The 13,822-nt window shown below is 37.7% G+C and overlaps 5 protein-coding genes across 6 annotated transcripts; all 5 read right to left on the reverse strand.

The window, feature by feature from the left end:
• Nucleotides 1-34: 34 nt before the first annotated feature.
• Nucleotides 35-1,935, reverse strand: LOC105568919 (putative odorant receptor 92a). Its single transcript, XM_012024995.1, has 5 exons — nucleotides 1,139-1,935; nucleotides 810-909; nucleotides 587-697; nucleotides 295-450; nucleotides 35-165 (listed from the first exon to the last, which is right to left on the reverse strand). Exons 1-5 carry the CDS (start codon nucleotides 1,933-1,935, stop codon nucleotides 115-117), a joined length of 1,215 nt encoding a protein of 404 aa, XP_011880385.1. The 3' UTR covers nucleotides 35-114.
• Nucleotides 1,936-2,950: 1,015 nt separating this feature from the next.
• LOC105568807 (odorant receptor 4-like) lies at nucleotides 2,951-4,958 on the reverse strand. Its single transcript, XM_012024774.1, has 5 exons — nucleotides 4,072-4,958; nucleotides 3,882-3,981; nucleotides 3,653-3,763; nucleotides 3,164-3,319; nucleotides 2,951-3,042 (listed from the first exon to the last, which is right to left on the reverse strand). Exons 1-5 carry the CDS (start codon nucleotides 4,887-4,889, stop codon nucleotides 2,989-2,991), a joined length of 1,239 nt encoding a protein of 412 aa, XP_011880164.1. The 5' UTR covers nucleotides 4,890-4,958; the 3' UTR covers nucleotides 2,951-2,988.
• Nucleotides 4,959-5,517: 559 nt separating this feature from the next.
• On the reverse strand, nucleotides 5,518-7,646 carry LOC105568808. The gene is made up of 4 exons (XM_012024775.1): nucleotides 6,792-7,646; nucleotides 6,608-6,707; nucleotides 5,763-5,918; nucleotides 5,518-5,610 (listed from the first exon to the last, which is right to left on the reverse strand). The coding sequence occupies exons 1-4, from the start codon at nucleotides 7,598-7,600 to the stop codon at nucleotides 5,557-5,559; spliced, it is 1,119 nt and encodes a 372-aa protein (XP_011880165.1). The 5' UTR covers nucleotides 7,601-7,646; the 3' UTR covers nucleotides 5,518-5,556.
• Nucleotides 7,647-8,067: 421 nt separating this feature from the next.
• On the reverse strand, nucleotides 8,068-10,423 carry LOC105568810. Its single transcript, XM_012024779.1, has 5 exons — nucleotides 9,446-10,423; nucleotides 9,023-9,122; nucleotides 8,824-8,934; nucleotides 8,371-8,526; nucleotides 8,068-8,278 (listed from the first exon to the last, which is right to left on the reverse strand). Exons 1-5 carry the CDS (start codon nucleotides 10,255-10,257, stop codon nucleotides 8,225-8,227), a joined length of 1,233 nt encoding a protein of 410 aa, XP_011880169.1. The 5' UTR covers nucleotides 10,258-10,423; the 3' UTR covers nucleotides 8,068-8,224.
• Nucleotides 10,424-11,381: 958 nt separating this feature from the next.
• Nucleotides 11,382-13,489, reverse strand: LOC105568809 (odorant receptor 82a-like). Of its 2 annotated transcripts, XM_012024778.1 has the most exons (6): nucleotides 13,173-13,489; nucleotides 12,569-13,091; nucleotides 12,221-12,320; nucleotides 12,002-12,112; nucleotides 11,685-11,840; nucleotides 11,382-11,494 (listed from the first exon to the last, which is right to left on the reverse strand). In XM_012024778.1, the coding sequence occupies exons 1-6, from the start codon at nucleotides 13,384-13,386 to the stop codon at nucleotides 11,438-11,440; spliced, it is 1,161 nt and encodes a 386-aa protein (XP_011880168.1). In that variant the 5' UTR covers nucleotides 13,387-13,489; the 3' UTR covers nucleotides 11,382-11,437. The 2 variants fall into 2 exon arrangements, with proteins under 2 accessions (XP_011880168.1, XP_011880167.1); XM_012024777.1 differs by having other exon boundaries at nucleotides 12,569-13,489.
• Between the last annotated feature and the right edge of the window lie 333 nt (nucleotides 13,490-13,822).

Consider the following 13,822-nt stretch of genomic DNA (forward strand, 5'->3'; position numbering starts at 1 on the left):
ATTTTTCATAGTTGCATTAAATAATTTATTTAACACGCATACATTTTTCACCTTAAAAATATTTATTAATGCTTTTTGCGCCAGAGAGAATCCGAATGATCGCATGTTACTTTATCAAACGGCAGTTCGAATCAAATTTAAATATGCAACCGATGTTTTCAGTACCTATAAAGTGCAGTGCATGAATTATTAATCATACCAAAATTCTTCTTGCAGCAAATTGTAAATTTGTTTAATTTTAATCATTCTTTCAAATTTACTATATTTCTACACACAAGAATAAACTGTACTTACATTTCCAAAATTAGCGAAAGAGAGATTTATTAATTTTCCAGCAGTAATTTGCACTGGATGTCGAGACATATTAATTATCAACATCAGGTCAAGAGCGACTTTCCCCGGTAAATTATACCATTCAATCTTATACGCATAATGTCCGACTTTGCTGCACTGTATATCCAATTTTGTATATTTGCGATTTACAAATCAATTGCGTTTATTATTTAAATACATGGAGAATCGGCCAAAATTAAATTCTGTGATAATTACTGCAATCTGACATGTAAAATTTAAATATTATAAGCACCTGTTCGGTTAATACTTCGCCGATGTAACAAAATATAAAGATGTTGAAGACAAATGAAAGGAATAGAAAGACGAATGTGAAGAGCGCTATACTGTCACTATTGTCCCACTCCTACGGATGGAATATCGCTTCGTGTATTATATCGGAAAATATTAATTAGACAATGTTACAAAGTTGTACATTGTTATTTGGAATATATATTTATAATATTTATTATATATACCGTTATCAGGCTATATTCTAAGAAGCACATTATCAACGTCGCTTCCACTATCTCGACTAGACATAACTCGCGCAAGGTATTTTCAATGCTAGCTGAAAATCTACAAAATAATGAGCTAGCGTCTGTCGAATATAATATTTTTAATAAAAGTAAAAGAAAACGGAATATTTTTATGCTGATGATATTCTGAACAACTTAACATATATCTAATTCGTATATCTAGTACTTCTGATGAAGAAATTGGCGAATATATTCTCATGCGGATATTGTTATTGAATCGGGACGTGCAATTTTACTGATAGTGAAATACAAGTAGCAAATAAAAATACCTCAATGCTCGCAAATGATGCTGTACGATAATCGCCATGCATCTCTCAAACTGATTGCCATCTCCTTTGAGAAGATCCTCCACGCGTGCGATCACGATGTCGATCTGGCCACATGTGTGAGCGACGAACATGGCCGCTAAGCAGCACACCGATGTGGTGATGTTGAACATGACAATACCGATAAAACATTGGAGGGAAAAGGTGAACACATAAACTGGCATTAGCTGCAAATTGAAGACGATGTCGAAGCCGAGATAAGCCATCGGTCGGACGGTGACGTTGCCTTGTTCGTTTACGTCGAACGTTTGTGACAAAAAAGGCATCACCGTGTTGTAAGACAGCCCGCCACAATACATGAGCATTATACAGAATTTGGATAGCAGGTGGCCCTGCTCCGCGTCCCTTATCATGATTTCCCGGTGATATCCCTCGCGAACTATGCGCCAATCTGTACTGAGAATCTGAATACATCGCCGAATATTCTTGTGACGTACCACTAGGAAAAAGTATTTCAGCATGGAGAAGAACACGTAGCCTAGCGGGCCCAGCATCTTCATTTTTTCGTCCATGACACTTCGGTCCGTGAAAGTGTACATGCTCGTAAGTACCAGGAACAAACTGAGTGCAGTCCAGCACGACACGAATAAGAAAATTGCCAGGATCTTTTCGATCCTTGTGGTGTTCGGATATATTAACGGCCAGATCCCAAGAACTCGCAATAACCATCGGTTCCATAGCAGAACGCCGATTACGTCCTTCTCGTGGTTCGTATTGGGCCACGTCGAGATTTTGTCCATATTGCCGTGTCAAAGGTGCGCGAGCAACTGGCTAGTACATATCAATTGTAAAACGGTGGAAAATTTGCGCATGACCACAACAACCTTTCAGCGATATATTAGGGAGTAAGTAGAAAGAGAAGGAGAAAAGTAGAGGGACGGAGAAAAGTAGAAAGGGAGGAGCGAGGATAGCACAGGCTTGAAAAATCGATTTTGTGGCGAAGAAATAGATGTATAGCTTCAGTTGCATGTTATCTGCCTGCAAGATGATTACTCTACTATGTAAAAGTGACCACGTTGCTTTGAATATGGAAATATTTTCTGATTAATTCATACAACATAAAAAATATGATTTAGGAAGTACAAATTTAAATAAATGTCATAGTAACGTCTGTTATTTTTTCATAAAATACAGTAAAACCTCGATTTGACAAATTCCGATATAACGGATTTCGGATTTAACGAATAAATAAAAATATCTTTCAGGGGGAAAAGCAGAGTCGCCCGGCAAGCGGAAGATCCCAGGTCCGAATCCTGGGTCCGTCGAAAAATTACGTGGCGCGACTTAGTGTCTACCGTCTCTATCTTAGAAGAAAATGGGTGACTTCACTGTGGATGTATTTGTCATATATATGAAAATAATAAACATGATGGAGTCACTAATTTTATTCGAGATAAACTGAATCAATCAGATTCAATCAGAGGTACAGAAATAATTTTTCATATGAGATTAAATCCTCATTTATCTTTTAAGCAATATATGATAACCTTTAAATCAAACTTATCGTAGAGCATGTATCGTAAGCCGCTTGGTAGAATTTATCATTCTTTTTGCCGATCTAAAAATAAAGCTAAATAGCTACAAATTAATCTTGCAAAACTTTAAATTAATTTCTTCTTACAAAAATCTTGGTGCCTACTTCCCCACAGATTCACCCCTATTTATTATTATGGATTGATAATATATAATTATTTTATTAATGTTTTTTTGTACAATATATCTATTAATAAAAATATATCTATCTGTCAAATTTTATGCAACAAGGTCTATGGTAAATATGAAGTGTTTAAATTCTATTCCGTAACGGTACGAAGTAAATTTAAATATACTACTGATGTTTTGAGTACCTGAAAGTGATAAGAATAGTATGAAAAGTAAGAAAGAAATATTGTAACATACAAAGAAAATTAAGTTAATATAATGAAGTTCAGCAATTGAGCAATAACAATAATTCTATGAGAAACTCACAGCACCAAATGTGTAAATGGATAAATCAAAAATTTTGCCAGCTGTTAGTTTAGGCGGATAATGAGACATCGCGATGATTAGCACGAGATCGAGAGCTTTTTTCCCAGATAAACTGTACCAGTTTATTTCATAGACAGCGGAACCAATTTTGCTGTACTGATAAAAATGGAATATTAATATTTGTGTAAAGTTATATAAAGCTCTTATTTAAAATCCGTTATACATTTATAGATTATAGATTTTAGGACCGTACCATGTTCGCATTTAATCATGGGTGGACAAGCAATGCCGCTGAGAGAAATTTTGCACAAGATCTTAATAACTCAATGAAACATATTTTAAACATACTTCAACAAAAAGATATTGATATTAAAATTTAGTCTTTCTTTTCTATTATATACTTCTGTATTGTAGAAAACTAGTTGACGTGACATAGTTAAAGATAAGCCCGTGAAAGCCTTTCTTATATTCTAAAGACATGAAAGTTACCTGTTCCACGAGGAGTTCGCCGATATAACAAAATATCAAAATATTGAATGTGAAAGATATCAACAGGATGAAATACGTCAAGATCGCCACGGCATCACTATTTTCCCACTCCTGGGAAGATAAAATGCACCAACGTAACATCCGACAAAATTATTTAGCCAAGCTAAGTCCTGTTTACAGAAACTTGAAATTATCGTGACGTTATATATTACGGCATCTTTCTCTTTACCGTTAGACAATAATACTCGAGCAAGCATATGGTTAAGGTAGATGTCACTATTTCCAATAGACATATTTCACGTAGTACTTCCTCCACGCTGGTCGAAAATCTAGAAGCGTGTCACGTATCTATCCGAAAATCTAGAAAATCACACGTCGCGTATATGTACCTGGATACTTTCATCATATTTTCCACTTACCTCAGTATTCGCATATGATGCTTCGCTATCGCGCTCAGACGTTCCTCCACGGTGGTGCCCTCGCTCCATTTTCCTTCGACCAGGTCGTCCAACAACGTCATTAGTATTTGAATTTGTCCGCATACGTGCGTCACAAAAATCGCCGCGAAGCTACACGCTGCCGTCGTGATGTTATACGTGATCAGCGCGAACAGGCAGTGGATGCAGAATACGATCTCGTAAGCGGGGCTGGCTACGGGGTCGAAAAACAGATCGTAACCGGGATAAGTATGCAATCGGATCGTGTAATTTTCGTTGATCCTCTGTCTGGAAGATAACGGCATGATTGTGTGGTAGGATAATCCGCCGACGTACAGAAAAATCGCGCACAGCGTGGTGATCCGGCGTCCTATCAGCGCGTTCTTCAACATTATCCCGCGATGATCTTGATATCGCACAACTCGCCAATCATCCTCGACGTGTCGAATGCATTTTCCGAATGCGGCAGCGCGTGCACCGAGGTAGCAATACTTGATCGTGTTAGTCAGGCAGAAGCCGACTGGACCGAAGAGCTTGACTTTGATGTTGATATCCTTCTCGCGAAACAGAGTGTACACTCCGGCAGGTATCAGAACGAAACACAGAGCGGAGAAGCACGTGAAGATCAACGCTATGGAGATGAGTTTCTCGCTCTGCGACGGATGACCGTAGATTGGATACCACATGCCGATCGGTTTCAAAATCCAGCGGCATAGCTGCATGGTGTAGCGTATGTCGCGTTCATGGTGCACATTGTGCATCTCGAGCATCTTTTCTGTAAGTCGAGATCGATCGCGCATGCTGTCACCCGCGAAGTGTAACGACGACTGAAACACGCGGACGTTGCGCGACGTTCCCTTTTACGCGACGCAAGCGCGGGGAAATAGCGATTTCAGTGTCGCGTGTATGTGCGTTTCATGCCTGTCATGTATGATGAGGTGCTCGTGAGGTGAACCATGCGTACGCGGACGATTGACTTTTCCCCCACGGTCATTACTTGTTGGAGGGCTCGTTCAATGATGCGCGAGCGCGAAGGGATCGGAAGTTCGTGACGAGTTCTAATATAGTTCTATACACAGTTGTAACTTCGATATGTTCCAAATGATGCGTTGTTGATGACTTCATGAATATCGTCTATACATTACATATGACATAAGTATGTGCATTTTATGTATTGTTTTATAATATCGTTACAGGTTTCTAACTTTTTCTAACGTGGTAAATTTTAATTTTGATCTTATGACCAATCAAATCAGTAATAATAGTAGTAATAGTGCATTAAATAGTAAATAACCAGTAATAAGATAATTTTGTTTAATAATATTTCATCTGTTTTAAGACTGTTGGAATGACAGATAATGAATGTGACATATATATTAATTTATTATCAATTTCTATATAATATTTGTTAAAAATATATCTATAACAAATTTGTTGCTAGAAGCAATAATGAGGAATGTATTAGTTTCATTGTGTAACTGTCCGAAGTAAATTTAAATATACTACGGATGATTTAAGTACCTAAAAACGTGAAAAATGTGAACTTTAAAATATTAAATTAATAATAATTAGTAACAATAACAAGTAAATTATGAGAAGTAAATAGAAATAGATTGCAGATATAACAATTGCATGAGCAATAACGAAATTTATGAGTTATTTATGAGACTCACAGTGCTGAAAGTATTGAGAGATAAATCACAGAACTTGCCAGCCGTAAGTTTGGGTGGATAATGAGACATCGTAATAATCATAATAAGATCGACAGCCTTATGGCCGGGTAAATTGTACCAATTACTGTCATACGCGGCCGAACTGATTTTGCTATACTAATAAAAGTAGAAATAATTAAATATTGCAATTGTATCATGTTCATTACTATTCATTCAAAATAAGATTGATACACTACGGATCTTCAATGACTGAAGACACTAAAGTCTGTAAAAAAAAATTGTATTATCAGCAATAGCATAAAAAGTACCTCTTCTACGAGGAGCTCGCCGATATAACAAAATATCAGAATATTGAACGTTAAAGATATCAATAAAATAAAATACGTAAGGATGGCCACGGCGTCGCTATTCGCCCATTCCTGAGAAGACAAACGTATAACTACAATTTATTAGTGAAAGGAGATGATTCTTTTTGTTTCGCTACAGTAATTGTAATAGAGGACAGTCTCCCTATCATGAGACAGGCTCCTAATATATGAGATAGCGAGGGTTTCTGTTAATCTAAATTAATAGGCATCATCAGTTGATTTCACTATGAATTTATTGCCCTTGGAGCGAAATCTGTTTAGTGAGAAATTCATTCTTAGTTTGTGTAATCGTTGCAAAAAAAGATTTGTGATTGAATTTGGGTATTGAAAACCTGCTATCTCATATTAGAAACCTATCTCGTAATAGAGGATTTTCCTCTTTAAACAGCTGTACTACGAAGAGAGAGCATGACAGAACTTATCATTCACGGAAAGATACTATCGTTATCATGATGTCCGCCACCGTAATCTCCTTACCATCATGCAATAATATTCGAGCAAGCATATAATCAAGGTTGCGGCTACCAGTTCGATTAAGCATATCTCACGTAATATTTCCTCCACGTCGGTGGTAAATCTAGAAACGCGCCATGTATCTACCCCAAGTGTCTAGAAACGCGTCCTGTAAACTATCCCGGCGCTTTTCCCGTTTTTGTCTCACCTCAGCACACGCACGTGATGCTTCACTATCACGCTCAGACGTTGCTCCACAGTGTCTTTAGTCCTCCTTCCGTCGACCAAATCGTCCAAAAGTGTCATCAGTATCTGTACTTGTCCGCATGCGTGCGTCGCAAAAGCCGCGGCCAAACTGCACGTTGCCGTCGTAGCGCTATACTGTATCACAGCGGACAGACAATGCATGAAAAAGATGATCTCATAAGCTGGACTTGCCTGAGGATCGAAAAACAGATCGTATCCTGGATAAACCAACGGTCTACTCGTGAAGCTATCATTTATCTTTGTCTTAGCGAACAATGGCATGATCGCATGATAGGACATGCCGCCGGTGTAAAGAAAAATCACGCACAGCGTCGTTAGTCTGCGGCCTACCAGCACGTTATTCAACATCATTTTGCGATGATCCTGATATCGCACGATCTGCCAATCACTCTCAACATGTTCAACGCATTTTCCGATCGCCGTAACGCGCCGTCCGAGGAAGCAGTACTTGATCGCGGAAGTTATACAAAAACCGATCGGCCCAAAGAGCTTGACCTTAGTGTTGATATCCTTCTCACGGAGCAGAATGTACGGAACGACAGGTACAAGCACGAAGCCCAGGCCGGAGAAGCACGCGAGGATCAGCACGAATGAAAAGAGCTTCTCGCCTTGTGACGAGCGACGACTGTAAATCAGGTGCCAGATACCGATTGGCTTCAGGATCCATCGACATAACTGCATGGCGTAGCGCGTGTCGTATTCGTATTGCACATTGTGTATCCTGTCTGGAAGTTGGGATCGATCGTGCATGCTGTCGTCCGCAGGTTGTAACGCCGACTGAAAACGTTACCGCACACGGTAGCGTCCCGACGTCCGCGTGGCGACGCAAGCGCGGGGAAATAATGATTCCGAGGTCGCGTGCAAGTGCGTCCCAGTGCGTCCCGAGCCTTTCATATGTAACAAAGTAAGGGGAAGACGTGCGTGTGCACGTGGGGTTGTCCCCCTTTCCCAGTCATCGCATGTCTGAGGGTCATGACGATGACGAGTGGAAGTGCGTACCGATGTAAAGTTTACAAGTTCTAACATAGTTGCGCGAGTATACGTGTCCCTGTCATTTCCATAGTGCGTAACGCAACATTGGGAGAAAGTATTACAGTCAGCAGACTAAGTGCGTAGGATTATAGCACTGTATGCACTTTGCGCGCAAGTTGCGTATATAATATAGCTTCATATTTTATTGAGAATATATTAAATTAATCTGCAATTTCACTATTGTAATAAATTTAATTCTATCTCAAGCTTACATTTACGTGAACGTTAATTTATGTAACACGATTTATTAGCGAATATGCTAGCGTATATCTAAATGTTATTAAATATACTTTAGCATCAACACGTTACTATAATACATCCCGTTACGATGATATCATCGTATTAAACGTAAAAGGTACGAAGTAAATTCAGGTAAGCCAAGGCAGCTTTCATGATCTGAAATTTTTCCATTTCTTGTGAATAATGAAATTAAAAATAACTCTCGTACATGAGTAAACGAAAATAATTGTATCAATATTTCTACTCACGCTGCAAAAACTGGCCAAGGATAAATCCATAAATTTTCCGGCTGTGAGTTTAATCGTGGCATTGGACATGGACATTACTAATGTCAAACCGAGCGCATCTCTATTCGGTATACGATACCAATCTATCATGTAAGACTTCATGCCGGCTTGTATGCACTGTTAACAAGATTTTGGTGATGTTCTTTACAGAAAACAATGCTCATACATTTAACAGCTCAATTATTTAAATTACGAAGCTTTAATGAACATTTTGGACTTTTTTAATGCAAAATCGAGTTTAACAGAAAAATAACGAAGTTCTTTTTTAGCTTGAAAAAAATTAACTATAAAGTTTAGAAAGAATAAAATTAATTTTTTTTATTGTTATATGTTGAGAATATTTTAACTCAAATATTATTATAAATGATATTTGCGATAAGCGTACAAGTGCTGCAATTACAGTTTATGTAGTACCTGTTCAGCAAGGAGTTCGCCGATGTAACAAAAGATAAATATGTTGAACGTGAAGGATACGAGCAACGAAGAGAACGTTATTGTTCCTATCGTTTCACGATGTTCCCATTCCTAGAAGACTAACATCACAACGTCATGAAACGTAATTATATTACGTCGCAGCGTTTTTCACATATCGTTTCACAAATATGTTTCGTACCGTCATCATATTGAATCCCAGAAAGCATATATTGAGCGTACACCCGACTACATCCACGAGGCAAAGCTCGTTTAAAAGCTCCTCGGTGCGAGTGATAAAGCTGCAAGTCATGCGATTAAAATTAAAAGGGAAGCTGAAAAATCTCCTATATAATTTTATACAATTTATAATAGATTTATATAATAATATATTAATTTCTTGAAACATATTCATGCTAAAGTAATTATTAGGATTGCTAGCGCAAAGTCTTTATAAATTATATTTTATATCGTTCATCACGTTAGGAAGCCACGTTGGGATTTCGATATTTGGTGAGAAAAATTGTCGCTAATTGAAATGGATTTTATTTTTCTGTGAATATAATCTTCGCTGCAAGCTGCTATTACGAGCCACGATTAATATTGAAATCAAGGCACACGTTACCCAAGTATTCTCATGTGATGTTGAACAATATCACCAAGCCTTCGCTCGTGCGTGCTGTTCGCGCTCTTTCTCTCCTTTCCATCTGCGAGGTCCTCCATCTTCAGCATGAGTATCCGGAATTGACCGCAAGCGTGCATGACGAATACCGCTGCCAGACTGCACACACCGATCGTGATCGTGTAAAGGACGTAACCAGCTAGAGCTTGCGTGAACTGCGCTATTTCGAAGGACGGTGTGGTCCGCGGGTCGAAGAGGCCACGATAGATGGGGAAGGAGAGCATCCTCACCGTCTCGTTGTTGATGATCTCCGTTTTTCTCGCGAAGATCGGCATCACTGTGGTGAAAAATATACCGGCCGAGTACATGAAGATCGCGTTGACTGAGGAGAGCCAGCGGCCGAACTTGGCATTGTCCACCATTACTTGACGATCTTTCTCATGACCCATCGCGACACGACTCCAGTCCATGCGGATATGTCGAAAGCATTCACTCATGTTTTCACTGCGGGCGATTAGGATGTACTGCTTGACCGCGGCCATCAGGAAGAAACTAACCGGACCGATCATCCTGATCTTAGTGTCGAGATCAGAGTCTACCAGGATGGTACAAAGGGTGCATGGGATAAGCAGAAAACATATCAGAAAACAACTGATCACCGCCAGGATCATGCAACTGATCTTTTCCATCGTGGTTTCGCAGAGATTCAACGGCCACACGCCGATCGGTTTCAGAAACCAGCGATTCATCTGAATGCTATAGTTCCAACCGCCCGTTGGGAGTTTGATAGGGTTCGACTTTGAATGATCGAGCATGGTAATGACTAAATCGCGACGATGCACGCAACTGACTGAGCGTCAGTGAACTGATCGTCAGTCAGTTCGGCATGCGCATGTGCGTCTTTTGTCTGCACATAAACGTTCGTGCGTGAACGCAATTGATTCCTTCCTTCCCTTTCTACCTGCTATCCGTTTCATTATTAGTGAATCAATGGATTATAGTACCTGGAACTTTATTGCGTGCAAGTCCTTTTGAGGGGATGCAGGCAAGGAAGTACATTTAATGGGGAAAAAAGCTTCTGAACGCACTGCTGTTCACGATCAAGGGGGAATACGTAATATACTGGACATGTTTCCTGCTTCATATTTTCTGATATAGCCAGTAGACGATATTCTATGTATACTTCACTCCGTATGTGGTTATCTAGATGGGAATGGATACATCTTTAACCCTTTGCGTCCCAGTAGTTTTGTCGTGAAATCACTGAGCTGTCGTGTTCTTTAAATTGTTCGTTGCTATTTTGAACTTTTTGTAAATTATGAGGTACGTAATTGAATATTTGTTATAGTTTAAAATATGCTTTACGACGATTAATATTTTTTTATTCTTTTAAATAAAAAAGTTTTTGTATGATTGATATATTATATAATACATACATAAGATATTTTTTATAGTTGTATTTATAATAAATGTTTATCTTTAAAAAAAACATTTTATCTCATATTGGGTCGCAAGAGGTTAAAAAGGATATTGTAAGAACAAGTGTGAGTTTCTGGAAGGTTACTTAAAATATTTCTTAAAGTTATTAATTATATGATTACAATGCAACGTATAAGAAAATGTATAAATGTAACAACAATATTTAATTAATTAATTAATTTTGATAAAAAGTTAATATTTCTAATGGTTAATACTTTTATATGAATGAGTAAAAATATATAAAATTGCTAACATCATATATAATATCTTCATACTAGATTTTTGATATTATAAAATTCCATAATTAAAATCTACATTTATTTAAGTAAACGTTTGATGAGTTAGAGTACTATTAAGAAAGAATTAGTTTATTAAGTTATGATTCATGGCCCGGATAATTGGTAATTATATAACATAAACTTTACATAAAGTTTTTATTAAGTATATATATTTTATTATAAACTGCCTATTTTGCATAATATCTTTTTCATACCAAAGTTGTTATACCATAATTATTTACGTAAGCATTACAGTCCGCAGAATATTTAAATATGCTAATGCAGATTTAATTACCTAAAGCAATTAGAAATTACTAAAAAATCCATTACTCTTTGAAAAAATATTTATATCTTAAAACATTTACATTACTCGAAGTGTATTACAAATGTAATAGAATTTCAGTACAAACATTCTTTATATGAATATAAATTACATGTTGCTTTATATGCGTAAACTATAAAATGATATACTTTTGCATACTCACATCACCAAAAGTAGAAAATGAGAGCTGAACAATCTTCCCGGCAGTTAGTTTGACACCAGCGTTGGATCTTAGAATTATCAGAATGAGTCCTTGGGCGGTTTTTCCACGCAAAAGATACCAGTTTGTCATATACGCAGATTTACCAATCTGTTCGCCCTAAAGTCCGTTTTGTATACCTGTTATAATTCGATTAAGAGACACCAGCGATATTGCAACTTAATAAATCTTAATCTCGCGAATATAAATTTTATCGCTGCATATCGATTTTTTTTAGAATGTACATTGTTTTTATTGTTACTTTTACTTTCAAATATTACCTGTTCAGAAAGTATCTCCCCGATATAACAAAATATAAAGATATTAAAAGTAATCGAAGATAATACCATCGAATGCGACAAGATACTCTTTTTGTTGTCATTAATATAGTCCTAAAAGAGACATTAAGTCTAATACGTATTATAATCAAGTGGTAGAAATAGTAAAATGAAAATATATGAATTACGACTAATATACATATTTCGAAAGAATTTTCATACCATAATGCAATAATATCCTAGGAAACATATATGCATAGTACATCCAAATAATTCCACAAGACATATTATATTCATAATTTTCTCTGTACGGGATATAAAGCTGCAAATGCAGTAGTATAAGGTTTGTCGTAATTATTTTACAGCAATTTTCATTCGATTGAGCATATAACATTTGTTAATACTTGAATTTAAAAATAAAACGTGACTAATGTATTAATATATTGTTACATATGCTGACATTATCTTGTCGATATTAGTTAATTGCGATTTAATTAAATTGGATGGCGGTGCAAATTAGGGAATATCAAGCAATCAATACACAGCAATTGGTGAAAAATGATAGCTCACCTCAAGATTCTCAAATGATGATTTACAATGATTGCAAACTTTTGCCCAGAAGTTTTTTCCTCACTTCTGTCGTCCATGAGATCTTTAAGCCAAGATATCATGATTTTCATTTGGCCGCACGCGTGCATGACGAAAACCGCTGCCAGGCCGCATGTGGCGGCTGTAACGCAGGTGACGACGAAGGACGAGAGGCATTGCAGAATAAATACAAGCTCGTACGTCGGACTCAAGTACGTATTTAGAATCTTCTTGTAGACGGGATAGGGTAATGTGCGAACCATCATGCTGCTATTTCCCATGTGCAAGACACTCTTGGAGAGGCTTGTTACGATATTGTATGAGAACACACCGCTTTGCATGAACACGGCGCAGAAACCGGCGATGAATCGACCTAGCTTGGCGCTCTTCAGCATCACTGTCCGATCTTCGAGTCTCCTGATCATGTGCCAATCCGTTTTCACGTGATCTACACAATCTTGTATATCACCAACGTGCATCAAGAGGAAAGAATAATTCACCATCGCTATCAACCAGAAGGTAACGGGGCCGAAGTTCAGCAGCTTGGTCTCGTAAGACTGCTCCGAATCCAGCAACATACTCATACCATTTGGTACCATGATGACGATTATTAGGAAGTAGCACACGAATATCGCAAAATCGGAACGGATCTTCTCGATGATTGACATGTCGGCGGGTTGCGGCCATACATTAATCATCTTGAGAATCCAGCGTATTACCTGAATACTATACTCGTTATGTTTGTCGACCAAGTGCGTGGATGTGGAGACGCTAATACTATCCGCGGAATCATCCTCCATGATTTTCTGACGAAGGTAGCGAACTTACTGAGGCTGTCTCTTCGCTGCCACAGCAGTAACGGTCAGCGCGTGCGCAGACATTGAACGGCACATGATATGACAAGTGATCCTTGCAATGTAGTGTCGTGTATTATTGTGATAATGTGCAGCTGTCGCGGCAACAGGTAGAAGCAGAGCGAAATCGATATTTAGGTATGAAGTTTTATATACGGAATATTACAGGTTTGAACGCGCAGTTACATTGTAGATTACATCTGCGATTTATCTCAGCGAGTAAGGTCAAATAATTAATTTTATTAATGAGATCAATCACATTGATTAACAATTTAAAGGAACAGGTAAAATACAATTAAATTTCACTTAAAGACCTGACAGACAAAAACTTCTCACAAGAGTATTGTTATTATTCAATTATTCAATTACATACTATATGCTC

Source organism: Vollenhovia emeryi, unplaced genomic scaffold, assembly GCF_000949405.1.
Source record: "Vollenhovia emeryi isolate VEMERY1.0 unplaced genomic scaffold, V.emery_V1.0 DF939127.1, whole genome shotgun sequence".
In the NCBI taxonomy this organism is placed as follows: domain Eukaryota; kingdom Metazoa; phylum Arthropoda; class Insecta; order Hymenoptera; family Formicidae; genus Vollenhovia; species Vollenhovia emeryi.